Source organism: Petaurus breviceps, unplaced genomic scaffold (genome assembly GCF_028583685.1).
Source record: "Petaurus breviceps papuanus isolate PSGF00001 unplaced genomic scaffold, PetGlider_PUasm1.0 208, whole genome shotgun sequence".
Lineage (NCBI taxonomy): Eukaryota > Metazoa > Chordata > Mammalia > Diprotodontia > Petauridae > Petaurus > Petaurus breviceps.
Genome location: NW_027185852.1, coordinates 31442169 through 31466643, shown reverse-complemented (window position 1 = coordinate 31466643; position 24475 = coordinate 31442169). Strand labels below are relative to the sequence as shown.

Sequence of the window (24475 nt, the reverse complement as noted above, 5' to 3'; positions counted from 1 at the left end):
CCATTCTTCTTGGAGAGTTTCACTCCATCTCCCTCCCTGAAGGGACCCAACCTGGACAAACATGCCTATCAACCATGCTTGCCTGGGGACAGAGCTCACCGTGGAGCTGCATCTTAAAGCTGGGACCTGGGGTCCCAGTTAGCTGCCCTCACTCAGCAGACAGTGCCCCAGGAGAAGTCCTCAGACCTGGTTTGAGCCCAGTCTGGCCCTACTTTAGTGAGCCTCCTCACTGGGATACACGGGCTACAGGGACCACAGACTGGCCACAGAATGTCCTTTCTGCCGACTTGAGTGGCTGTACTCATGGCTGAGCCAGGACCATCCTTGTCCCGGTGCCCTGAGATCCTGCTGAGGCCCCAGTCCCTCTTCTGCCCTTCTCTCTGGGTTTTGTCTCTGTGCTGGGATTTCTCCCTGATGGCCCAGCCCTGGTGGCTCACGTTCTCTTATTCTAAGGGCATCCATCCCCCCAGCAGCCAGGGGCCAGATCCTCCCCTAGAGCCGCTTACCACAAGTGATCAGGGCAGCTGGTCTCCATTGTGACTAGAGCCTTCTTCATGTCCCCCTTCCATTCTAAGTAAAGTGCGGGCATGTGAGCCTGACATTCAGGGCTCTCCCGGTCGTGCCAGGCCCCTTCTCTGCAGGGGAAGTCCTAGCTTGGGGCCTCAGGGACATGGCTCACTCTGTCTCCTGTCTCTGCCACTGCCATCTGCAATCCTCCCCTCCCCTTCGTGGCGTCTCAGAGCGAGAGACTGAGGCCAAATCAAACTCTTAAGAGATGAGATTTCATTAGCACCCAGTGCAGCCTGCACCTGAAAGGAGGGTGCACTCAGGCGTCCTGCCACTCTGTGTGAAGACCTCCAGTGGTGAGGAGCTCACTACCCCCTGAGGTGGCCCAGCCCGCTCGTGCTTCTGGTTCTGCCCTCTGTAGCAAGTCCTGCTCCATAGGAAAGCCCTGCATGTACTTGAAGACGTGGTGCCTCTGGGTCTTGGCTTCATCTTCTTCTCCCAGGATGCAGACTCCAGGCTCTTCTCCAGCCTGGCTGCCCTCCTTGGGACATTCTCCCACCCAGAGCCACTCAGATAAGTCACACTGTTGACTGACTGAGTTTGTGGTCCACTGAAGCCTCCTGATCTTTGTCAGACAGACTGGTGTCTCATCAGGCCTCCCCCACCCTGTGCTTAGGAAGTTGCCTTTTTATCTCCATCCCTGGCGAATTTGATCTTCTCCAAGTCGGCCCCTCTGCAGTCTGTCAGGAGCCTTTTGGCTGCTGACTCGGCATCTGGTGGGCTTGCCCTCCCTCCCCACCTCATGCCCTCTGCAGAGCTGCTCAGGTCATCTTGGGAGGCTCCTTCCTTTCCTAGGCCTTTGTCCTTCCTCAGGGTCCCCACTTCTCCTTGCCCTTGGTCTCCTTGGCCTTGTGCTGCATGCAGGAGACATGGGGTGGATTGGGGTGAGTCTCAAGGAGCAGGGCCCCCAAAGCCTACCCTCCTTTCAATATTCAGCTGAGATCTTGTTTCTGGGGGGGGCAGGCTGCTGAGGCAGGGTCCAGGACTTCAGGGGAGCCACCCCTTCCCCCCGGTCCTTGCCCCCTTTTTTTGTAGAGGAGGCTTATAGGTGTGGGGCTGGCCCCTCTCAACCTGTTTCTCACCCCAGGGCTAGACTGGCAGAGGTGGGTCCCAAGGTTCAGGCAGCAGGCTACTGTGCACAGGTAGACAAGACTTGGAGGAGGGAGGGGGCCAGGCCTGACAAATGCCAAGGCCAGGAAAAGGAGGAGGAAATGGCTCCTGAAGAAAGGCTTTCCAAAGGGAGCTGGGCTCTGAAGAGCATGACTGGAAGAGGGACCCAGGGAAAGGCCTTCCAGCCTTCTGGGTCTCTCCCTCCCAGGCTCACACTCGGGATGACAGTGCAGGGACCTTGGCCTTGATTTTGCCTGCTGGCCGCCTCCCACCCAAGCTGAAATACTACTGCCATTCAAGGTCTCCCCTGCTTCTCTGGGCCCTCTGCCCTGCTGTCGATCAGAGCCCTTGGACATGGACTGGTAGGGTCGGTGGTGCCCTTTCCCAAATACTGACTCGCCCACCTTGTGGCCTTCCCAGTAGCTGGACTGCTCTCTCTGATTCTGGAGTCAGGGTGTTCAAGGTTAGAGGCCTCCCAAGCCTCCCCAGGCTGGTCCCACCCCTCTCTACCTCCCTCCCTCCTGGGGCACCTCCCCCCCCAGCCAGACTTCAACCTCCAGGTGTGTCCTGCCTCTGTCTGCCCATTCCTGTCTCCCTGCGGTTACAGTCGTCTCACTGACTCTCTCCCTCCCCTCGGGCAGGCCCAGCCAGGATCCAGTTACAGTGGCTGGGCCTGCTCACAGCCAAGCCAGGGTGAGGTCACTGCCACCAAAGCCCGCCAGACCCACGTGGAGCACAAGGATCTCTCATGGAGGGAGGGGGCTGGGCCTGAGCTGTCCACGCTTCCCTGCTGGGGGTGGGGGTCAGGCATCCTCAGCTGTCTTGGGTCCCACAGGCTCCTGGGGGAGACGGCCGGAGCCCCTGGGAGCTCCAGCCTCAGGGTCCAGCCCTTCTGCCCCTTAGGCAGGGGCCCCCTCCCTCCCTCCCTCCCTTCCTCCTCATTGCCGCCAGCCTGGCCGCACTCCCATGGGTGCCCCAGCTCCTGCTGCGAGCGTCCACCTCGTTGTCCATGAGTCTCCAGTCTGTGTGTGAGAGGCGCGGGCCCGTGTGTGTGTGTGCGGTCCTGTGTGCGTGAGCACGCTGGGGCGGGGGCGGGCAGGAGGACGTCTCGTCTGTCTCGTCTTGTGCTGTGTGGACAGCTGAAGCTTGGTCTGTTTTTACTCTCTCTGTGTTTCTCCTTGTCTTTTTTATTCCCTCTTCATCCTCATCGCACTCTGCCATCAACCCAAACTCTCATCTCTCAGATCAGCGAGAAGGTTGGTCTCTTTCACTTCTTATCTCTCCATCGACAGCCACACAGGTCAGATGGGACTTGGCCACAGGGACAGGGGAGCCGGCCTAGCCTGGATCTTGGGGCTGTGCTCCTTCTGGCCGGCCCCTGGGCTGCCCCCAGGCCCACCTGTCCACCACCTGCCTGAATTCTGCCTGTTGGCCTGGGGCTGAGGATCAGCCGGGCTGGGCCAGGCCCATTGGGAGGGCTGGGGCGGGGCGGCAGCTCCTCACCTGCCCCCCCCCAACACCCTGCATGTTGCCATTGCCTGAAGAGGCCCTTCCCCCATCCCGTACCTCCTCTGCCTACGCATGCCCACAGCATAGGTACATACATGTGCACTCACATGTGTGACATCTGCATGCACCTAGATAGGGCTGGTTACTGTGCACGCTCTGGGCTGGGCCTCATAAGGTCAGCTTCCTGTTAAAATACCAAGCCAGCTCTGGCTGTGGACATAACCTGCTGGGCTGGCCCTGCCTCCTGCCCCCCTTGCCCTCACCACTGAAGCTGAGACCCAAGGAGAAGCAGCAATTCCCTGCAGAGTTAGCCATCTATCCAGCAGACCCTCAGGACTGCTCTCCTAATGCAGACACCCTGGGAAGCTGGCTTCTTCCTGGCCCTGAGAACCCACCCATAGGACATCTGGGGAACCTGGTCTCTTCATTTTGGGGTCAGGCTCCCAGTCTTGTCCTCCAAGCCCCATCTGTTCCTCTTGGACTCTGGAAGGCACTTTCCCTTGGGCCCTGGGCTGGGTGGTTTTTCTCCCTGTTCTCTGGGGATTGTTGCCAAAGCTTGATGGAGCCTATCCAAGAAAGGGAGAGAGGGAGAAAACTCCTGGTTCAGCTCAAGTTTCAGGATGAGAGCCTCTGGCCAGGCCTTCCGGGCCCTGGGGCCGTTCACTTACTCAGTTTTGCTGACTGGGCTTAGAGAGTTCAGAAAGCACTCATCAGCAGGGAGGCAGGGGCCGTGGCGGCAGCAGCAGAGTCAGCTCTGGGCCTGTCCCTCCCAGCCAGCCTCAGAGGCTGCTAGAGACAACATGTAAATGCTTGGTGGGCGGCAGAGCTGAGTTTCTAAATACTGGGGGGGCTGCCCAGGGTTTGTTTGGCCCGGGTAATTATATCTCACGTCTCCAGGCTTTGCTTGGCCCAGGAGTTTAATTAGCTTGCCTGTGGTGATGCCGCTACAAGGTTATTTATCAGAGGTATTTTGTCCTGGGGCAGTGGATCCCTCCCTTCCCCTGCCTTAATGTTGTGGTATTTTCATCACAGAAATTTCGGGGAGTGAATGCAGATTGCCAGCAGGGTGGGCTCTCTCCACCTTTCTCCATTAGCCTGTCACTGGGTGAATGCTTATGTCTCCCTGGCCTCCCTGCCCCCCCCCTTTTATAGGGGGTTGTCAGCACAGAAATTAGACTTTAAAAGTTATAGCTGAAATCAATTCCAAAACAGCAAGGCTCTGTTTACAAAATTGGGGCATCAGCAACGTACATGAGAAGTCTGGCAGAACCTTGGTCTTCTCAGGACAGGTGCCCTCTTCCCTTAACTGCTCTGGGTCCTGGCTAGGGAGCTATTGCTTTAGGGGCCAGGCCACTGTGTGAGGAAGGAAGGTGAAAGGGGGCCCTTGGCAGCCTGGCCTGGACACTGACCCCTACTGTTCAGCCTTGACTGAGGCTCAGACCCAGCAGCCTGATAGCAGCCCCTAAGGAAAAGCAGGCACAGAGCCGAGAGGAGTGCATGAAGGCATTGTGAGGATTGCAGAGAGCAGGGCCAGTGCTAGAGAGGCCTGGGCTTCCAGGGACGGCTGCAGAGACCTGAAGAAGCTCGATGGGGCCTGAGCCCAGGGGAAGGGGATGGAGGCCGTCTGGAGGGGAAACTGGCTAGGAACTGAAGATCCTGAGGACCAGGCTTCCGTGGGAGCCATCATTTAGTACTGCTGGACAGCCCAGCCCAGCCTAGTAGGGAATAACCCTCCCAACAGAAAAAGCAGAGCCGACCTTCTAGGGTTCCTGATTAGGGTGGGGTGGGGTCAGGTGGGATGGGGGGACCTGTACCTGCAGGGCCTGTCTCAGCAGGACAAAGGATGGACTCTTGTTCCACTTGGGCTCAGGTGACAGCATCAGGAGCTATGGGGAGTGGGAGTTAGGGAAACAAACTGAGGATTAGGGTCAGGAAAATCTAATCATTTCCCGGTATGAAAATGGCTGCCACAGCTGTCAGAGGCATCCTTGTTCCTGAGGACTGGGGATAGGATTTGTGGTGGTCCTATCCCTGGGTCCCAGACCTTGGTGACCTCTACTGGGGACTAAGCATCATGGGGCACTCCCAACTCCCCAGCCTGACTGTAACCTTGGCTTCCAAAAGGATTGTCCTGATCCAACTTTGTTCATCCAAATAGGAAATACTACTGATTTAGAGGGAGATCATGGAGAGAACCAGACAGGCATGGGCTCTGAGGGTGGGTTGGCCTAGCAAATACTGCTAGGAGCTTGAGCTAAGCCTCAGCCCTGACAGCAGGGGAGACCAAAGGGATTTGAACCTATGTCTCCTTGCCCCTGAGCCCCTAGGACCATCATTCATTGTGGAGGTTCTTTTGTCCAGCTCGGTGCTGGCTTCTGGGGTTATAGAGACAGAAAACTGTTCTCTCTATGTCCCAGGTTCCCCTCAGCTCAGGTGAACATTGCAAAAGAAAGGGTAGTTCAGGATCCCAGCAAAGCTGCAGGGAACCCAGGAAGGCCCTGTCCCAGCTGGAAAGTCCCAGCTCTCAGAGCTGACAAGGCTGTTAGAAACACCCAGTCCAGCACACACAGAGCAAGCTCTCCCTGTCTGGCATTTTGGACACATGGTTGTGCAGCTTCTGCTGGCAGACCTGTCAGGTCCAGAAGTTCACTAACTGCCTCCTTGGAGACAACTCTGAGGACTGAGGAGTCAAGGGAAAGGCTTTCAGGGCTTGGGAAGCAGGCTGAGGCATGGGGTAAAAAGGACCTTGGCTCATAAAGCCATAGAGTGCCAGGTGTCAGTACATCAGGCTGGGCCACCCAGGTGTAGGGCTGCCAAGCCAGGGCCATTAGGAGAGAGACCCTGAAGAGCTTAAGAGAGAGGAGGGACATGGGCAGGTCTGGGCCAGGGGCCTTCAGAAGGCATGTGTGAGTGTACCATCCAAGAGAGAGTCCACAGGGATAGGCGTGGGCTGGGTCCAAAGAGGACACACACACACAATAAGGCTGCAGAATGGCAAACAAACCCACGGCCTGCCTCTGCCTCCTAATCAGAGTTCCACGTTGGGCACTATGCTGAGCTGGGCACCGCATTCCGGGTTCTGGGTCAAGCTGTGTACCATATTCTGTGTTCTAAACTGGATTGGGCTCAGGGCCAGGGAAAGCAAGTCATGAACTGTCCTCGAGGAGTCAGAAGAGAAGGAAGGAATGGACTCCATGATCCTCTCTTTCTAGTCCTGTACTCTGCTAGCTGCTGCCCATAGATGAAATGCTAGGGTACTCTGCTGCCTAGGCTCTCTTCTGACACTGCTACCCTCTTCCACACCCCCATCCCATCTGGAGTCGTTAGTACTTCCTTTAGATAGATCTCACATGTGTAAAGACCCTTCTCTCACTTCCCCATCCTGGCTCCCATCTCCCTATAGACCATGAACGCTTTGAGGGCAGGGCCTCAGGGTTGCGAATTGGGTACGCAGCAGATACATAACAAACCCTGGGAGAGTGCTGGCACGGAGCCCAGACCAGCGAGGGGTGCTGTGGGCAGGGCCTGCAGGTCTCAGGCCTCTGGCTCAATCAGGAAGGGGGTAGATGTGGATGCTGTAGGGCGAGGGGCCTGACCTGGAGTTGGGGAACCAGGGCGGGGAGGGGCAGCCCTTCGTTGTAGTTCTGGGAGTTCCCTCTGCATGCCTGCTTGTGTGCCTGTGCATGGCTTCTTCCAGACCAGGCTGAGTGTGGCTCTCTGATCCTTTCTCCTGGCTGCCCACTTGCTCAGCCGCCATCGAGGCCGTACCTGTTGCTGCACCCCATCCTACCAGTCCGCCCTAGATCTCCTGCATGCCAAGGGTGCAGCATGTGTTGCGCTGGCTTTGGAGGCAGGGAGGGGGGAATGTTAGGGTCACGTCCCTGGGCCGAGCACCTCAGGACACCTTCTGATCCAGGAAATCTTTACCCGATTTTCAGCCCAAGCCCTGCCCCCCATGCCTGGAACCACCCCCTCCATCATGTTAAACCCATCGTCATGCCCATTGAGCCCGCCCCCTCCCGTGGACTTATGGCTCCCATCACTTCCTGTAGCCCGTGGGCTGGGCTCATGCAGGGTCCCCACCCAGGGTACCCCAAGACCCGGTCAGCCCTGCCTTCCCCTTACCACCGCATATCCTCTTGACCTGCTCCCCTGGCCAGGCCATTGGCCCCCAGGAGGTCAGGGTATGAGGCCCCTGAAGTTGCAGGCATCCTCCATCTGGCCTGTCACTTGGTTCATTTGAATGAGGCCAGAGAACTGTCCCTGCCCAGGGCTCCTCTCTTGCTGTGGGGAGGCAGTTGGCACAGATCCTGGCTCTGTTCCTCACCAGCTGCGGGACTCAAGGGGATCTTCAGATCTTGGGGTCTTGCTCTTCTGACTCCAGATCACTGGGTGGGTGCTGCAGGACATGGAGGTCCACTGACCCCACCCCTCCAAATGAGGGACCCCTTACCTCTAAACACGAGACCTGAGGAGGGCCCTCCAGGCCTGAGAATGTTGGGGCTGTCCCCAAAGAGGAGATAACTTGGAATGGGCTGGGAAGCTGAGGCTACCCTGAGAGCACAGGTTGGCCCACGGCTGCCAGGACAATGAAGGGCATCCAGGGGGAAAGAGGGGCAATCTGGGTGTGGCCTTTCCCAGCCTGGCCCACAAGTCTATTGGGCCCCTCTCTTCCTGCAGTGCGCCGGGTGGCTCCCCGTTTCTCCATCCCCCCCAGTAACCATGAGGTGATGCCTGGGGGCAGCGTGAACCTGACCTGTGTAGCAGTGGGCGCACCCATGCCCTATGTCAAGTGGATGGCTGGGGCTGAGGAGCTCACCCGGGAAGATGAGATGCCTGTCGGACGGAATGTTCTGGAACTCACCAACATCATTCAGTCGGCCAACTACACTTGTGTGGCTATATCCTCCCTGGGTCTGATTGAAGCCACTGCCCAGATCACTGTGAAAGGTCAGCTGGGCTGGACCAGAGGGCAGTGGGGCAGGATGGGGCAAGGAGGGGCTGGAAACTGATGAGAAGGGGAGGGAGATTAGGACCAGCCTTTCCATCCTTCCCCTTGGACATCTGTGTGTGTGATATTAACCTGGAAGGTCTACGTGGGAGAGCCCCCCAGGCTCTTTTCTGTTTAGCATTTTTCTTGGTGACCTGGGTGAACGCCCTGCATGGTTGGATAACCTCTCATCAGATATGAGAGTACAATATGAAGGTGGGAGGGAGAGCTAAGACAGTGGATGACTGTTGGCAGGTTAGGATGAACGTAAACTGGAAGGAATGAGGTGAGAAGAAAGCATTCAGCTTAGGTCCAGAGAGGCGCCCTCCGAAGCCCTAGATGGCCTGGCGCAGGGCAAGGGAGGGGGGGCAGAGTTAGCCAGGCATTGTTTGCAGGACACAGCCTCAAGGGTTTGGCCTGACTTTTCATCCCTAGGACCTGTAAACGAGCCCTGGGCTGGGTGTGTGGGGGTGCCATCACCCCTCCTGCTTCTCTCCATCATCTCCTTCTGGAGCTCCCTCCTTTCCGGGTCTCTGACACTGCTCTCCTCTTGCTGTCTGACCCCTCCTCAGCCTCCTTCACTTTCTCTTCCTGAAGGTCACACCCTTTAGCTGTGGCTGGCCCCCAAGCCTGTGACCTGGGCTCTGTTCTCCCTCCACACTCTCAGTGGGCTCCTTACCCCAGGAATCACTTAGCATTCCCACACAAATGATTCCCAGGCCAGCCCTCACCTCTCTGATGAGTCCAGTCCCCCATGACCAGTTGCTTGTTGAACTTCTCAAATTGGAATGCCCAAAATCAGTCCATTCTTTCCCTTATCACTGTCAAGGACACCACCCTCTTCCCAGTGACCCAGGCTCCCCTTTGGTGCATCCCCTTGGCCTCACCTGGTACGGCCAAGTGAGGCACTGGATCTGGCCCGGGGCCTGGAGGAAGACCCGATCAGCTAGCAGTGGAACCCTGGACGAGTCACTGAGCTGCTCTCTCTGCCTTAGTTCCCTCATCTATACAATAGGGATGATAGTAATGGCAGCTCCTCCCAGGGTTCTTGTGAGGCTCAAATGAGCTCCCGTGTGTAGAGCTCTTAGCACGGTGCCTGGGTGTAGTCGATGCCATCTAAATGCTTGCTGTTATTGCCATGAGCCATACCGTGCTAAAGAAGCATTGGTCAGCCTTGGTCACCAGCCTGGCACGTTACACAGACCTCAGGAGGTAGCCTGGTGATGTGGACAGTCCAAATGTCATGTTGTTTCATTTGTTCACTGGATGAAGAACCTGGAGCTGAGAGAGGGAAAGTAATGACAGTGCCAGAGATGGAAAGTGCTGGAACAGGACTTGAAGCTGCCTCTCTAGGCTCCAGGTCCTGTGTCCTGTGCTGCCTCTCCCCTACTAGGCTGCTCCGGGCTGAGGAGGCTCTTGGGGTTAAGTTGGACCAGGTCGGGTGGTGCTGACGTGCTCCTCTCTCCTCAGCGCTGCCCAGGCCTCCCATCGAGCTGGTGGTGACGGAGACCACGGCTACAAGCGTGACCCTAACCTGGGACTCGGGGAACGCAGAGCCTGTGTCCTACTATGGCATCCAGTACCGGCCGACAGCCGGGGCCAGCACATTCCAGGATGTGGATGGTGTGGCTGCCACACGCTACATCATCGGAGGCCTCAGCCCTTTTTCAGAGTATGAGTTCCGTGTGCTAGCCGTAAACAATATAGGGCGTGGGCCACCCAGCGAGCTGGTGACAGCCCGCACTGGGGAACAGGCACCTTCCAGCCCGCCACTGCGCGTGCAAGCTCGCATGCTGAGCGCAAGTACCATGCTTGTTCAGTGGGAGCCTCCAGATGAGCCCAACGGCCTGGTGCGCGGCTACCGCGTCTACTACACTCCAGACGCCCTGCTGCCCCTCAGCTCCTGGCACAAACACAACACGGACGACAGCCACCTGACCACCGTGGGCAGCCTGGTGACCGGCATCACCTACAGCATCCGCGTGCTGGCGTTCACTGCAGTCGGCGACGGGCCGCCCTCACCCCCCATCCAGGTCAAGACTCAGCAGGGAGGTGTGTGATGTGGACCTGTGGGCTTTCTGGAGGATAGAGCTCTTTCCCCTTTCCCTCTGGTCCAGGGGCGTCGCTTAGGTGGAGGGCTTCTCCTGGTCTGGGCACATGTAAAATTACAGCCCTGGCCCTGGCTCAGGCAGGGCAGGCTTGAAGTGGGCTAATAAACCTCACAAGGTAAAGGTAGTAAAATCTCATACTTGAATCCCAAAAGTTAGCTGCCAAGTATGAATTGTGGCAGGTGTGCTACCCAGCAGCTCACCTGAAGAAGATCTGGGGGTTAGTAGACTGCAAGCTCAGTCTGAGTCCATGGGGCAGTGTAATGTAGTGACTAAGGAAGTTCGAGCCTTCCTAGTCTTTAGTCTGACTAGGGAGGTGATGGACTGTCCCACTGTAACATGCCTGGTCAGTCCACCTCTGGGGGATGTCAGAGTGGGCCTCGAGTCTATGCCATAAGACAATCGGGTGAAGGACCCGGGGGTGCACAATGTGAAGAGGAAGGAGGGCTCAGCCCTGCTTGGCCCCAGGGCAGAACAGGGGGGGGGGGGGGGGTACAGAAGCAGACTGAGTCTGGATGTCAGAGAAATGTTTCCATGGGCAGGCTTGTCCCAGAGTGTCAGGGAGCTGCCCTCCCTAGACGTCTTCCAGGTAGTGACGATCACTTGCCAAGGGTGAAAATCGATGGGTGCTGGCCTGGGCTGCACTGAAAGCCTCAGCTAGTTCTGTTGGGGTGATGGGATCAGCAGGGAGGGGCCGGGTGCTGCTGCAGGAGGAGCTGACCATCTCCTGTGGCCCGTTCCAGTGCCAGCTCAGCCCGCAGACTTCCAGGCCGAGGCCGAGTCAGACACTAGAGTCCTGCTCTCGTGGTTGTTGCCACCCCAGGAGCGAATCACCAAGTATGAGCTGCTCTACTGGGAGGAAGACGACGGACCCCAAGTGAGCAGGGACAAGGGGTGGGGCAGGGGAGAGACTCAGTGGGCCTCAGTTATTCAGTGTACCCATCAAGGAGGCAGGATTACTTCTGAGACCCCAAGAACTTTACTGGAGACCAAACCCAAGGAAGGAGTGGTCAGAAAACCTCTGGGCTCAGATTGGCAAAGGTCATAAGTGAGAGAAGTCCCCGTACCAAGCGGCTATGGGGACTGCCCGGGCATCCCAGAGGCTCCAGATGTAGCACCCCCATTCTAAAGCAGGATAAACTGAAGAGTCGGGGGTAGAATGTGGAGGAGTCAGCATTGTGGATAAAGGGAGAAATCCTTCAATGAGGAAATCTAGGAGCCAGATCCTCGAGAGGAGGGATGGAAGCGATCTTGGCGTCCAAACGGACTAGAGACCAAGTGTGGGGAATAGGACCCAGGCTGGGGTCCTTGTGGAGGAAGCAGGGCCTGGATGACCACTCATCAGGGCTGTGGGGCCTCTTCATGTCCCCTATGATTCTCAGACCTTGTAATCATCAACAAGATGGGAGCAATAGAAGGTTCTTCCCCAAGGCAACGTCAGGCCTGCCCTCAGGGGCTCCCAGTCTGAAGGGGGAGATGGGGAACAGGAGAATCAAACCCCAAGAGGGACGACTGCTTTGTTGAGTAACTGGTTCCTTCTGTTCTTCTAGCAAAAAGTGACCTTTGACCCCACTTCATCCTATGTCCTGGAGGACCTGAAGCCAGACACCCTGTACCACTTCCAGCTGGCTGCCCGTTCAGACCTGGGTGTTGGGGTATTCACACCCCCCATTGAGACACGCACACAGCAGTCTAGTAAGTGTCCTGAGCCTCGACTCCTGGTCTTACTAGGGCTTTCCCAAGGCCTGGGGCACACACTCCCTCTCCCAGCCTTCATCTTCCTCGAGGCAGCTGAGACTTGGGTTTAGGGCTCCTTCAGAGATAAGGAGAGAATCCGGTAAGTGACCTCAAGTCCGAGATGGAGCTCGAAGGCCCCCAGCCCTCCTCCCCTCCCCCCAGCCCTGCTCCCCATTTCCCCTCCCCCGCCCTCTTCCCTTCCCCACCACCCTCCCTATCTCTCCCCCTTCTCCCCTCCCTCTCTCTCTCCCTCCTGCCATTCCTCTCTAGGATAGCTTTAGAGTTCAGGAGTGTCATTCAGCCTCAACTGGCCTCTTTGGGTCTTGCTGCCCACCTCCTACCTACCCCCCAACACATCATTGCTCCTAGCTGTGTCCTGCAGGGATGAGCAGAACAGGTCTGATCCTTGTGATGGTCTTTCAGATCTTCAGGGTCAGCTTTCAAGTACATCCAGACCTTTTAACAGCTCCTCCTCTGACTGGGTGCATCCATTGGACACCATCTGTAGCTGGGGAGCCCCAAAGATGTGTAGGAACAGGAAGGGCTCCCCACATTCACCAAAGCCTTTCCTCTTGGGGACAGTTCTGTTGTTAGTGAGTTTTCCATGGTCTCATGAGGCCAAGCAGAACAAGGCTGGTCAGGTTCCCTCCTCCACATGCTTGTAGCTGCCATGTCCCCTCTCCCCACCCCACTCCAGTCTTCTCTGGGCTGCATATACCCGCTTACATCCGTGGCTCCTCATGGGACCTGATGTCCATTTCTCCCCACATCCTGCTCCTCTTCTCTGAATATTCTCTTGCTTGTTAATAACTTCCCCAAAATGTACACCAACCTTCCCCCCCCCCAACTGGACATAATCTTTCTAAGGTGATCTGACCAGGGTAGGGGACAACAGACCTGTCACTTCCTTGTTTCTGGAAGCTCTGCATGTCTCTTAATGCAGCCCAGAGCTTTCTTGACTCTCATTCTTTCCATACTGCTTATTTGGTGGGCTTATGGTCCACTGCAACCCACAAGTCCTTTTTTATAGCCATTGCTCTTTTTTGAAAAGCTTTCTCCAGGGGCAGCCAGGTGGCTCAGCAAGTGAGAGCACCGGCCCCAGAGTCGGGATGACCTGGGATTGAATCTGGGCTCTGATACTCAGCACCACACCCAGAAATAACTGGCCGTGAAACCTTGAGCAAGTTACTTAACCCCAGTTGCTTAAAAAAAAAGAAGAAGAAAAGAAAAGCTCTCTCCAGACATAGAGCACCTGGAAACACTTTCAGGACCTCTAACATGTCATTTAGGAGCTTAAGTGTTTGATAACCCTAGGGGTGGCCATCAGCTCCCATTTAAAAGCATTTATACTCACAAGGCTTCAAAACACAGAGCAAGTTTTATTTATACTGTGAAGGGCACAAATCTGAGCCCATAGCACCAAGAGATTCCCTTCATCTTTCAGGGAGCTTTTGCCTTCTCTCAGGGACCAGTGCAATACCAGCCCCACCCCCCAACAAGTAAAAAAGGTTTGAGTTGCTAGAGGGTCAAGGGGACCCCCTTCTCAGTTGGTCCTACTGCCTTAGGAACCTGAACATGGGGCCATCCTATGACTTCCCTAGAATGTGTTCCCCAGCACAGGCCAGGATTTGAGGTTTGTTTCTCCCCAGCAGGTTCTGTGCCCATTCTCCTGCCATCTTCTTGTCAGCCACCAAGCAGGTATTCTCTACCTAGCCTGTCCATCACTGCCTGATCCTCTGTTTCTGGCAGGCACTGTAGGCCCTTCTTACCACAAGATATCCTCATTCCAAAAATGCTCTGACACTCCCTTGTCTCTACACTAAGTTGGAACTCTTGGTCCAGGTCCCTGATGTGTATGTCTTGCCCTGGCTAGGTGATGGGACTGGCTTTTGAGGCTTAGCTCCTGAGGCTCCCACAGCCTTCTGCCTGCTCATTAGGAAGGCACCTTTTCATCGCTCTGGGTGTGACCGAATCCTTCTTGCTTCTAGCCCCAGGATGATGAATCACTGGCATTAGCAGCCCTGTTACAGATGCAAAGATTCGCATCCCCATTACACGACTGACTGGTTATCTGAACCCAAGGATAGGACTTTGCATTCATCCCTGTGGAGTTGCCTCCTTTTATATTCTAGCCTGTTGAGCTCCCTTTGGATCCTGACTTTGTGGTCCTGGCTGTTGGCTCTTCCCCCTAGTTTGGTACCATCTGCGGGGGTGGCACCATGTCCCATCTGCCTTTGTTTGGACCAAGGCAGTGTCAACAGTGCCAGAGATCACAGACCTCTGGGGCAGCTCACCAGAGACAACCTTCCATTTGGACATCGGACCACCAGAGGCTGCTCTTTGAGGCCAGTCCTTTGGTCCATTCTGGATCTAACATCTCTAGTTCACTTCTCTCTGCCTTTCCACAAGAAGAAATCCTAGAGACTTTGTCCAATTCAGTGCCCACAAACCCTCTCATAAAAGGAAGGCTGGATAGTTTGGCTTGCCTGCTGCTTAGAGAGTTGGATGGGTTCTTACTGACCCCTAGAATCCAGCCTGTCTTCAGTAAAGTCACCAGCAAGAAGAGGCCGGACCTTGACTGCCTGATTAATCTACAGAAATGCCCAGCTCCCAACCTCTAATCATATGACATGGGCAGGGCCCTTCCCGGCCCTCTCCCACCCTCCTGGACTGGACCCATGCCCCACAAATCAGACTGAATCTTTTTTTTTTAGGGGGAAGGTAAGGCAGTTGGGGGTTAAGTGACTTGCCCAAGGTCACACAGCTAGTAAGTGTGTCAAGTGTCTGAGGCCAGATTTGAACTCAGGTTCTCCTAACTCCAGGGCTGGTGCTCTATTCACTGTGCCACCTAGCTGCCCCTAAATCAGACCTAATCTGCCTTGACTCCATTCACAGAGACAGGGTTAATTCTCACAGAAGCACCTTTGCACCCTCTTCCGGGGAAAGATGCAAAATGAGTGCTGACTCCAAAGGTCTAGAGGTCTTGACCCTGGGCACCCTAATCTCGCCACATGCCCCTTCACCTGCCCAACTCCTCCCCTCTCCCCATCTCTACCCCTCACAAGTCACTGTGTGTATCTGCCCTAACCCCAACCTGACCCTTGCTCAGGTAAGTCTGCACGTGGGATCCACCCCTTTGTCCTCTTCCCCTCCACCCCCCCATCTCATCTATGTCTCCATCTCTTCCATTGGGGAGGCTCCCAGCCAGGCTGTTCCAGGTTTCTTAACACCATTCTGAGGGTCAGAAGTCACACACCTGACGTGGGACACACTGTCTGATGTCCATGTGCCACAGAGGCGGGGTGGAGGCAGTGACCCACGTGGTAGTGTCTGGAGTAGCCAAGGCAGGGGATTCAGAAAGATGTCCCAAGAAGACATATTTGTGAAGTGTGTATGTGTGAGTATATGTACGTGTCCACATGAGCATGGGTCTGTATGTGAGGGTATGGGTGTATGGTGGCAGAGAGGAATATAGGTTGCAATCTATGTGAATGCATGTGTATTGTATATGTGAAGCTTGAGGCAGCCCATGACATCCAAAGATAGGATTGTAAGTTTAGAACTCAATGCACCCTTGGAAGCTACCCAGATAACTCCTGACATTACAGGGGAGGAAACAGACCCAGAAAAGGGGAGTGACTTGTCCAGGGTCACAAAGCCAGTATGTGGCAGAGCTGAACTTCAGTCCCAGGGCCTTTGACCCACTGTGTATGTCTATGCATGTCTAAGTGTGGAAGGACCAGCTGAGTCAGAGTGCAGGGCCAGCGCCCAAGTCCCCATAGAGAAGAGGTGACCTGGGGTGGGATGGCCTGGGCTCCCTGTCACTCCCCAGAAGCAGTTGCCTGGCTGGGCCTGAGACTCCCCTCATCACACCCAGCCCTGCCTGCTGCCCACTTCATGCTTTACTCCCCTCCATCTCGCCGCTTCCTCCATTTCTGTCCCGCCAGCCCCCTCTGCCCCTCCCCAGGACGTCCGGTGCGTCAGTACCAGCTCTACCACAGTCTGGGTAAGTTGGGTTCCGCCTCCGGCCGCCAGCCGCAATGGTGTCATCACCCAATACTCCATCGCCTACCAGGCGGTGGATGGCGAGGACACTGCCCGACACGTGGTGGACGGCATTGGACCAGACAGCTCTAACCGGGAGATTCAGGACCTGGAGAAGTGGACAGAATACAGGGTGTGGGTGCGGGCCCACACGGACGTAGGACCGGGCCCTGAGAGCCCCCCGGTGCTGGTGCGCACCGATGAGGACGGTAGGTGCTGCCTGCAAGTGGGGGTGGGGTGAGGGTTTGGGGGGTCAGGGGTGCAGCTGATTTCTCTCTCTCTCTCCCTCTTTTCCCCTCTCTGTCTCCCTCTCCCTCTCCCTTCCCCCCCTTCCTCCCTCCCTTTCCTCCCCCTATCTCTTTCTGTCTTCCTCCCTCCTCCATCCCTCCTTTCTCTCTCCCATGCCCCCTCCCTCTCCCTTTCCTTCCTTTCCTCTCTCTCCTTTCCTCCCTCTTCTCCCTTCCTTCCCTCTCTCTCCTTCCCTCTTTCTCTCTCTTCCTCCCCCTTCTCTCTTCCCTCCTTCTCTCTCTCTCTCCCTTTTCCCCTTCTTTCTTTCTCTCTCTCTCTCCCTCCCTCTTTCTCTCTTCTTCCCCCTTCTCCCTTTCCTCCTCTCTCCCTCTCTCTCCCTTTACCCTCTCTTTCTTTCTCCCTTTTTTCTCCTGCCCCATCCTCCCAAAGACCCTTCCCTCTGATGCCCACCTTCCTCCCAGGGGGCAGCCGCCCTCTTGGGTCTTGCCCCACTCCTCTCCTGCCTCTCAGACTTGTCCTGCTCAGTCCCTCTTTGCCTCTCAGAGCTGCATTTCCAGCTGCCTGCGGGACATGTAAGAACATACCCCTCTCCTTTCTGCTCCCCCACTCCTGCCCGCCTCAGTGCAGCCTCTCCTTCCTAACCCTTGCTGTCTCCCTGCATCTTTGTGAGCGAGCCAGGGGGTCGCCCAGCAGTCATGAGTGTGCTCATGCCCTTCCAGGCAGCGTGACTCGTGGGCCCAAGGACCTGGCTTCAGATCCTAACTGATACTTTCCCAGTGACCTTGGGCGAGCCACTTCCTTTCCCTGAGCCTCAGTTTCCTCATGTATAAAGTGGGTGGTTGGACTCCCTGACCTGATGTTCCTTCCAGTTCTAAAGCCTTGGTCCTAAGTAAACCCCCCAGTCTCAGTTTTCTTCTCTGTAAAATGAGATCCCCTTCTCCTGGCTGGGGTGAGGGGCCCTGCCTTCTCCCATGTGCTGGGCTGGGGAGCTCCCAGGACAGCCTGGCGTGGCCCTGCTCATCATCTCGGGGGGCGGGGGGGGGGGGCTGGAGGCTCTTTGTCACCCACGGACGCCTTTATCAGTGACTCAGATTAGGAGGGGGCAGGCAGGCTGGCAGCAGAGCCGAGAGCCAGGAGGATTTGGCAGGTGGAAACCCTGGCTCAGAAACAGATGAATAAAAAGTCTTGCACTTGGGTACAGAAAAGCAGCTTCCAAAGCCGGGGTGGGGGGGGAAGGTGCCTACTGTGCGCCACGTGCTGTACTGAATGCCTTCATCTCACTTGATCCTCACATCAGCCTGGGAATTAGGTGCTATTATCTCCATTTTACAGGTGGGGAAACTGAGGCGGGGTGAAATCACTTGCCCAGGGTCACAGAGCTAGCTAGTCAGTGTCTGAGGCAAGGTCCAGAGCTCTACCCTCCCGAGCACCACTATGCTGCCTTGGCTAGATAACTTTGTGTCTGAAGAACTGGGGGTTTTAGTGGGCTCCAAGTTCAGAATCAGTCATCAGTGATGTGATGGGATGCCCAGAAAGCTCTTGAGATTGTGGGCTCCATTCAGGGGGTATAGCCTTGAGAAATAAGGAGGTGAGTAACAGCAGTGCTGGGCCCTCCTCTGTCCAGACAGATCCCAGCAGCAGCAGCAGTCACTGGTCAGGTCAGACAACAAGCACCGATGAGCGTACTCTGGGCAGTCAGGGTCTGGTAGGGGCCAACTCTCTCTGAGCCCCACGCCCTGTCTTCAGCCCCACTGGTCAGTGAGGATGTTGAAGATAGTGGGAAAGCTTTCAGAGCAGGGAAGCCAACACAAGAAAGGAGCTGGAGAGAAGGGGGCACGAGGGCTGACTTCAAGCATCCAAGGGGTTCCCAGGCTTTGTTCTAGTTGGCCCCTGAGGCAAAACTGCGAGTGGTGGACAAGAGCCTGGAATGGTCAGGAGGAGAGAAGGGAATGGCTGGGAGAGACATTGATGAAATAGAAAGGACCAGGCTTAACTAGAGGGTCCAGGGGGCCTCAGTCCTCTGGCCCCTAAGGGAAGCTGTTCCCAGCGGCCCTTTTTGGTGCCAGCTCCTGGGGCAGAGGTGTCTACAGAGCCCAGGTACTCAGTCCTGGGAAATTTAGGGAAAAAATTGCTCCTTCCATCTGGGTTTCTCCATTGTCAGCCACCTCCATCCCTTGCCTCATGGCAGCCACCATGTGGGGGACAATCCATCAACCTTGTTAAACACCTGGTGGGTGCCAGACACTGTGTGAAGCACTGAGGTGCCCCCTCCACATCTGGGGAGAACCTGGTGGCCTTGAGATCAGACAGAGGTTTGCCCAGTACCAGAGGATGTGGGCTGGACTGTGAGGTCCTGGGCTCAGACTTAGGGCTGACTGAGCTGTTAAGGAGGAAGGCCATCCGTATTAGCTCCTCAGGGAGGGGGAGTGGTGGAGATCAGTCTATAAGCGGGCTCTGCAGCTGCCCAGGGTCTGGGCCTTGGGCCTCCCTAGTGCTGAGGGGAGTGGGGGTCTCAGAGGCCAGTGGGCTGGGGCTTAAAGAGATGGGCACATGATTCCTCCAGGGGCCAGAGTGACCCAGGAGGCATGTCTTGTGAGCCTGTCCCAGCCCTGATGTTCCTTGTTCCCCTCTGTCCACAGTGCCCAGTGCACCCCCAAGGAAGGTGGAGGTGGAGTCAGTGAACTCAACTGCCGTGCATGTGTCCTGGAAGCTGCCTGTGTCCAGCAAACAGCATGGCCAGATCCGGGGCTACCAGGTCACCTACGTGCGGCTCGAGAACAACGAGCCTCGCGGACAGCCAGTCATCAAAGACGTGATGCTCGCCGAAGCCCAGGTAGCAAGCCAGCAGAGTGAAGGCAGGATGGGGGTGGGGGAGGGGACTGGCTAGGAACAGGTGGACAGAGGACACAGTAGGATGGAGCTGGGAGGCACTTGGCCCTGAGGAGGGCCATAGCAGAGGCTGGGCAGTCTGCTTGGGGCCAGGGAAGGAAAGTGGACAGTGACCCCACCAAACTCTGGAGCCAGGAGCTGTTATAGGCCCTGCCCTGGGACTTGGCCAACCCCAAGAGATGTGGAGCAGGAGAGAAGGCAGCCTCTCCCCTCTGGGTTTCCAGCTCCATAACTCGTCCCCCAAATCCCATGTATTGAGGGGCCTTGGTCCTTACTTTCATGCTTCAGACCTCTGCTCTCTGAGTAGAGCTGAGACTTCCTGAGACTCAGCTCCCAGACAGCTGGATGGGCCGACGGTCAGACCCAGCAGCAGCCCTGCGGTCTCAGGGCCTGGACACAGAGGGAGGGAGGCTTGTGGAGACAGATGAGAGGCTCATCTCATCACACTGAGACAAACTGATTGCTCCTTGAGCACCCCAGGCCAGTCCCAAACAGACTTGGGGGTGTGGACCCCAAAGAGACACCTCTACAGGTGAGACCAGCATGCCCAGAAAAAGGCCCTGACCCTGGCAGAAACCTCTGAGGCAGCTGCCTCTGCTCCACCCAGGGTACCTGAGGCCCCTCTGGGAAGGTTCTGACTGCTGGGAAGCGTGTCCTGAGAGCCATCCTTGGGGGGCCCACACCTCAAACCCCTTGCTCTTGGATACAGCAGAACCAAGCCAGTCTCTTTCCCATTTCATTGTCAGAAGGTGCTGGATGCCTTTTTTTACTGTCATCCTTTCCCAGGCCCACCTCACCCGCTGCCACGCCCCCTATCCTCTCTTCTAACAATAGCCTGACTCCCCCAACTGGTCTGGCAGAGAACCTGCAGGCCCCCACCTGCCAGCGTGAGAGTTGAGCTGAGTGCTGGCATACATTTTTTGTGTCTCATCCCTTTTCTCTGGATTCTATAACCCTCATCTTCTCCCTGGCCATCCATCCACTATCTCTTCCAGGCCTTGAACCCCCATAGAGTCTCTCAACCTACATTCTTTCTTCTTCCCCTAGTGGGTGATGGGTGCTAAGTGTCCTTGTTCCCAGGCCAGCCCTTGCTGAGCAAACCACCCACCCATGTTCCAGGGCCATTCCTGGATTGCCCTGTGGCTCCTGTCTCCCGCTTCCCTGACCGGTCCATTTGGGTCAGAGGGAGAAGCCCATTGCTTCATCTGGTGGTGGCAGGGGAGGCTGAGGAAGAGGCAGAGTAGCCCCAGAAACCTCCTGCCAGGCAGGGGCTGGGGCTCCTGAGTGCCCACCTCTCACTAGGCATTCCAGGGATAGATGACCACCACTTGCCACAGCCTTTGCCCGTGTCTCATGGCTCACCCATCACTGACATAGCCCATTGATGTGGCATCAGAAGACAGGCCAGAGCATCCAGCAGGGCCTCTGTGAGCTGTGATTCCCTGGGGCAGGGGCCAGCTGTCTGAGCAGGGCATCTCAAGGACACCTGTCCTGGCCTTCTCTCCTACCCACCCCCAGCCTGGCCTGGGCAGCCCCATCTGCCGGGCTCAGCAGAGGCCAGAGGCCATTCCAAGGGAAGCATATGGTGCTGCTGTGCAGCCAGATGGAGAGCTCGGAGGCTGGCCCCATGAGGCAGGGCATATGTGTTCCCCTTTTCTGTCAGAGCTGTGCCCTGTGCCCCACCAGGTACCATGTGCTTCCGAGAGCTGAAGGATGTCAGAGGTCATCCTGCCCAAATCATCCCTTGGCAGGACTCCTTGCCACAGTGCTTGCACATGCACACACACACACATACACGGACATTTAGTCTCTGCTTGCTGACCCCTAGAGACAGGGAGCTCACTACCTTCCCAGAAGCCTGTTCCACTTTGGAATAGCCCTTGTTGGCCATCAGATGGAAGTCTTGCCCTTGGTGACTATACTCTACTTGCTGGGGCCAAAAAGAACAAGTCTAGCCTTTCTCCCATGACAAGATACTTTTCTGGGCTCCCTGACCTTCCTCACCATCTTGAAACCTTTCCCAGTCTTGCCTCCCTGCCCTGACTCCAGCTTCTTGGATCCCTTCCTAAAACCCAGGACAGACCTGCAGGTGAGCCAGAGGGAGCTGTCCTTCCACCCATCCCTTCCCTTACTTCTTAGCTCACAGTATGTTCATTCTTTCTCGCTCAGGCCTGCAGGTAGCCTGGCTCAAGTGAGGGCCCCATCCCGCTCAGACACCCCTGCTTGTCCAGCAGTTGCACAGTGTGTGGGCAGCCCCTCGGCCTTCGGGCTGCTATAAATCTCGCACATGTGGGCCTTCTTGCTCTGTCTTGAATTTTTTTGAGATACAAACCAAGGAGCAGGGAACAGCCCCCAGATGCTTCCCAGGATGGATAGAGCACCAGCACTTAGGCCCACACTCTTCACATTGGCATTCAAGGCCTCCCCACACTGGTGCCAACAGGCCCCGGCAGGCTTGTTGCTCCCCTCCATGCACCCTCTTCTGGGACAGTGCATTCCCTTGCCATGGTCACGTCATTCCCTTCACCTGGGGTACTGCCCACCCCTACCACCCACTTTCTGGCTGTCAGGATCCTTCTTTCATCCATGGGTCTCCATGAGCCCACTTGCAACCCCCCTTGCCCTGTGGGGGTGTCTTGGGCTCCTGAGGCGACGTCTCTTCTGTGTGGCCCACTGTGGGTACTTGCTTGACTGGTGTGTGCTGCCTGCAGGGGAGGCAGGTTTGAACCTGGCCTCCATGGGTTTGGTCAGCTGGGCCTGCCATGAAGGCTAGCTCCTCAGGGACCTGGCGGTCCAGGGCCCTCCCTCATCCTTTGGTTCTGCTCAACCTGCCCATAACCGAGTTCCCCAGAGAGCTGCCTTGTAGCCCTGAGCCCCCTCCCTTTGGCTAGACCTAGCTCTCCCTCACAAGTGTCTGTCTCCGTCTCTCTCTCCCTCCTGTGGTCAGTGGCGGCCGGAGGAGTCAGAGGACTATGTAAGTAAAGGCATGAGTAGCTGCTCCTCACTGGGAAAAGTCTGGTATGGGGGGGCACAGGCCAAGGAGACCCTTTGTTTGCCTGTTGGGTGGTTGGTGATCACTGTCTCCAAGGTCCCTAAGCCCTATCGAGCTGAGTGGAGGCCAACAAATTATTGTGTTGTCTCCCCCACCCCCAAATCCCAGACTTAATTCCCCTGGAACTGGGGGCTAAAGGACCCAGGACACAGGTACCATAAGCCCCCATGGCTGGGAGAGGCTTGGTGACAGCCCCAAGTCTGCGGGTCTCACCTGGGTTTGGTGGTATGGCATGGTATGTGGCGTGGTGTGTGGTGTGGTGTGGCATGTGTTTGAGTCGAGGTGCCCTACATGGAGCTGCAAAGACAGGGACCATTGTGGGGAGCCGAGGGCTGTGGGGATGGTAGTGTAGATGCCAGCGCTCGGGTTTCCTCGGTGGAACAGGGCAGGGATCTCTGGATTCTCTCTCTATCTCTGGTGGGCTCTGAGGGAAGTGGCATCCATCTGGGCACCTGTCATTTCCTCCCCTTCTGCTGTCCCCTGGATCTTGGGTCTCTGTGGTGATGGTAGGAGTGGAAGTACTAGGCCACTGTGAGAGTGGATCTGTCCCCAGGATCGCAGGCCATCTCTTCTAGCCCTGCCGCACCCCACCTTAACTCAACAGAAGAGGAAAACCAGCTCATTGAGGGAGAAGGAGCTTGTCCAGGGCCACACCGATGCCCTGCTGGGCTTGAACCTGGTGTGAACCTGCTCCCAGCTACCCATGGGACCCCAAACCAGCCACATCTCCTTCTCTGGGCCTGTTTCTTCATCTGTAGAATGAAGGGCTGAGATGAGCCAGTCCCTAGGGCCCAGCTAGAGGCAGCCCTCTGGGTGCCCACAGTCTCTTCCTGCTCTGGCCTCCAGGCTTCCATGGGAGGCTCTGGACCGCTATAAAGCCCCTGACTGTTCAAGGGCTGGATGGAGAGCTGAGCTGTTTGCCATGTGGAGTGGAGGCAGGGACCTCAGCATGCTATCCTACCAGCCCAGGGCCCCCTGAGCCACACTCTCTTCTCAGGACCCTGCCAGACTCTTCTCCCCCACTCCCCAGGAAACCACCATTGGAGGTCTGACCCCAGAAACTACCTACTCCATCACCGTCGCTGCCTACACGACCAAAGGAGACGGAGCCCGCAGCAAGCCCAAGATTGTCACCACCACAGGAGCAGGTGAGCCAGGCCAGGGGCAGAAGTCCTGGGGGAGGGGGTGTGGTCCATCCAAAGCCCTGGGAGAGCTGCCACCTAAGGGGCACTGGCCAGTCTGCCCTCAGGGCCTCCCCCAGGCCAGAGAGGACCACAAGTGAGGCAGCTCACGCGGCCATGGGGGGCCCTCTCGTTCAGTCCCAGGCCGGCCTACCATGATGGTCAGCACCACAGCTATGAACACCGCCCTCCTCCAGTGGCACCCGCCCAAGGACGTGCCGGGTGAGCTGCTGGGCTACCGGCTACAGTACCAACGGGCAGATGAGGAGAAGCCCACCACGGTGGCCTTTGGCCAGGAGGACCACCACTTCACCGTGACCGGCCTGCACAAGGGTGCCACATATATCTTCCGCCTGTCGGCCAAGAACCGGGCAGGCCCCGGTGAGGCGACCGAGAAGGAAGTCACCACCCCTGAAGATGCACCCAGCGGCTTTCCACAGAACCTGCAGGTTGTCGGACTGACCACATCAACCACGGAGCTGCGATGGGACCCTCCCGTGCTGGCTGAGCGGAACGGGCGCATCGTCAACTACACCGTGGTGTATCGGGACATCAACAGTCAACAGGAGCAGCAAAGCGTCACCAGTAACACCCACCTCACCCTCGCCGGCCTCCTGCCCGACACTACTTACGATGTCAAGGTCCGCGCCCACACCAGTCGCGGCCCGGGGCCACTCAGCCCCAGCATCCAGTCACGGACCATGCCAGTGGAGCAAGGTGTGTGAGCCACGCCCGTGCCAGCGGGACCAGCCTCCACAGGGAGGGCGGGCAGCAGGTGGGAGGCCGTGGTGGCAGTCCATGGATTCTGGTCTTCTTGGGCAATCGAGGCCCTTCACAATCTGGCATCACCCACCTTTCCGACCTTGTCTCCAGCTACCTCCTGTGCTCTCTGTGCCGGCTAGGCTCTTCTTCTGTCCATCCTCACAATGTGCCCTTGGCTCTCCTGCCTCCGGGACTGTGCTTAAGTTAGGCCCTTTCCTTGGCCTGGACCGGCCTCACTTCCACTTCACCTTCTGAATCCCCTTTCTGATCTTCCTCC

General features: G+C 56.9%; 1 protein-coding gene across 3 annotated transcripts in view; it reads left to right on the top strand.

Annotated features, from left to right (window-relative positions):
* The window catches only part of LOC138165433 (receptor-type tyrosine-protein phosphatase F), a 95454-nt gene that overhangs the window by 46277 nt on the left and 24702 nt on the right, over positions 1-24475 (top strand). For 2 of the 3 annotated variants that reach the window (XM_069093787.1, XM_069093786.1), the window contains exons 8-16: positions 7867-8136; positions 9647-10228; positions 11028-11161; positions 11835-11979; positions 15969-16274; positions 18954-19147; positions 22151-22177; positions 23286-23403; positions 23575-24153. In XM_069093787.1, the coding sequence (XP_068949888.1) occupies positions 7867-8136; positions 9647-10228; positions 11028-11161; positions 11835-11979; positions 15969-16274; positions 18954-19147; positions 22151-22177; positions 23286-23403; positions 23575-24153 (2355 nt within the window). The remainder of the gene's footprint in view (positions 1-7866; positions 8137-9646; positions 10229-11027; positions 11162-11834; positions 11980-15968; positions 16275-18953; positions 19148-22150; positions 22178-23285; positions 23404-23574; positions 24154-24475) is intronic. The other variant, XM_069093788.1, reaches the window with a different exon arrangement.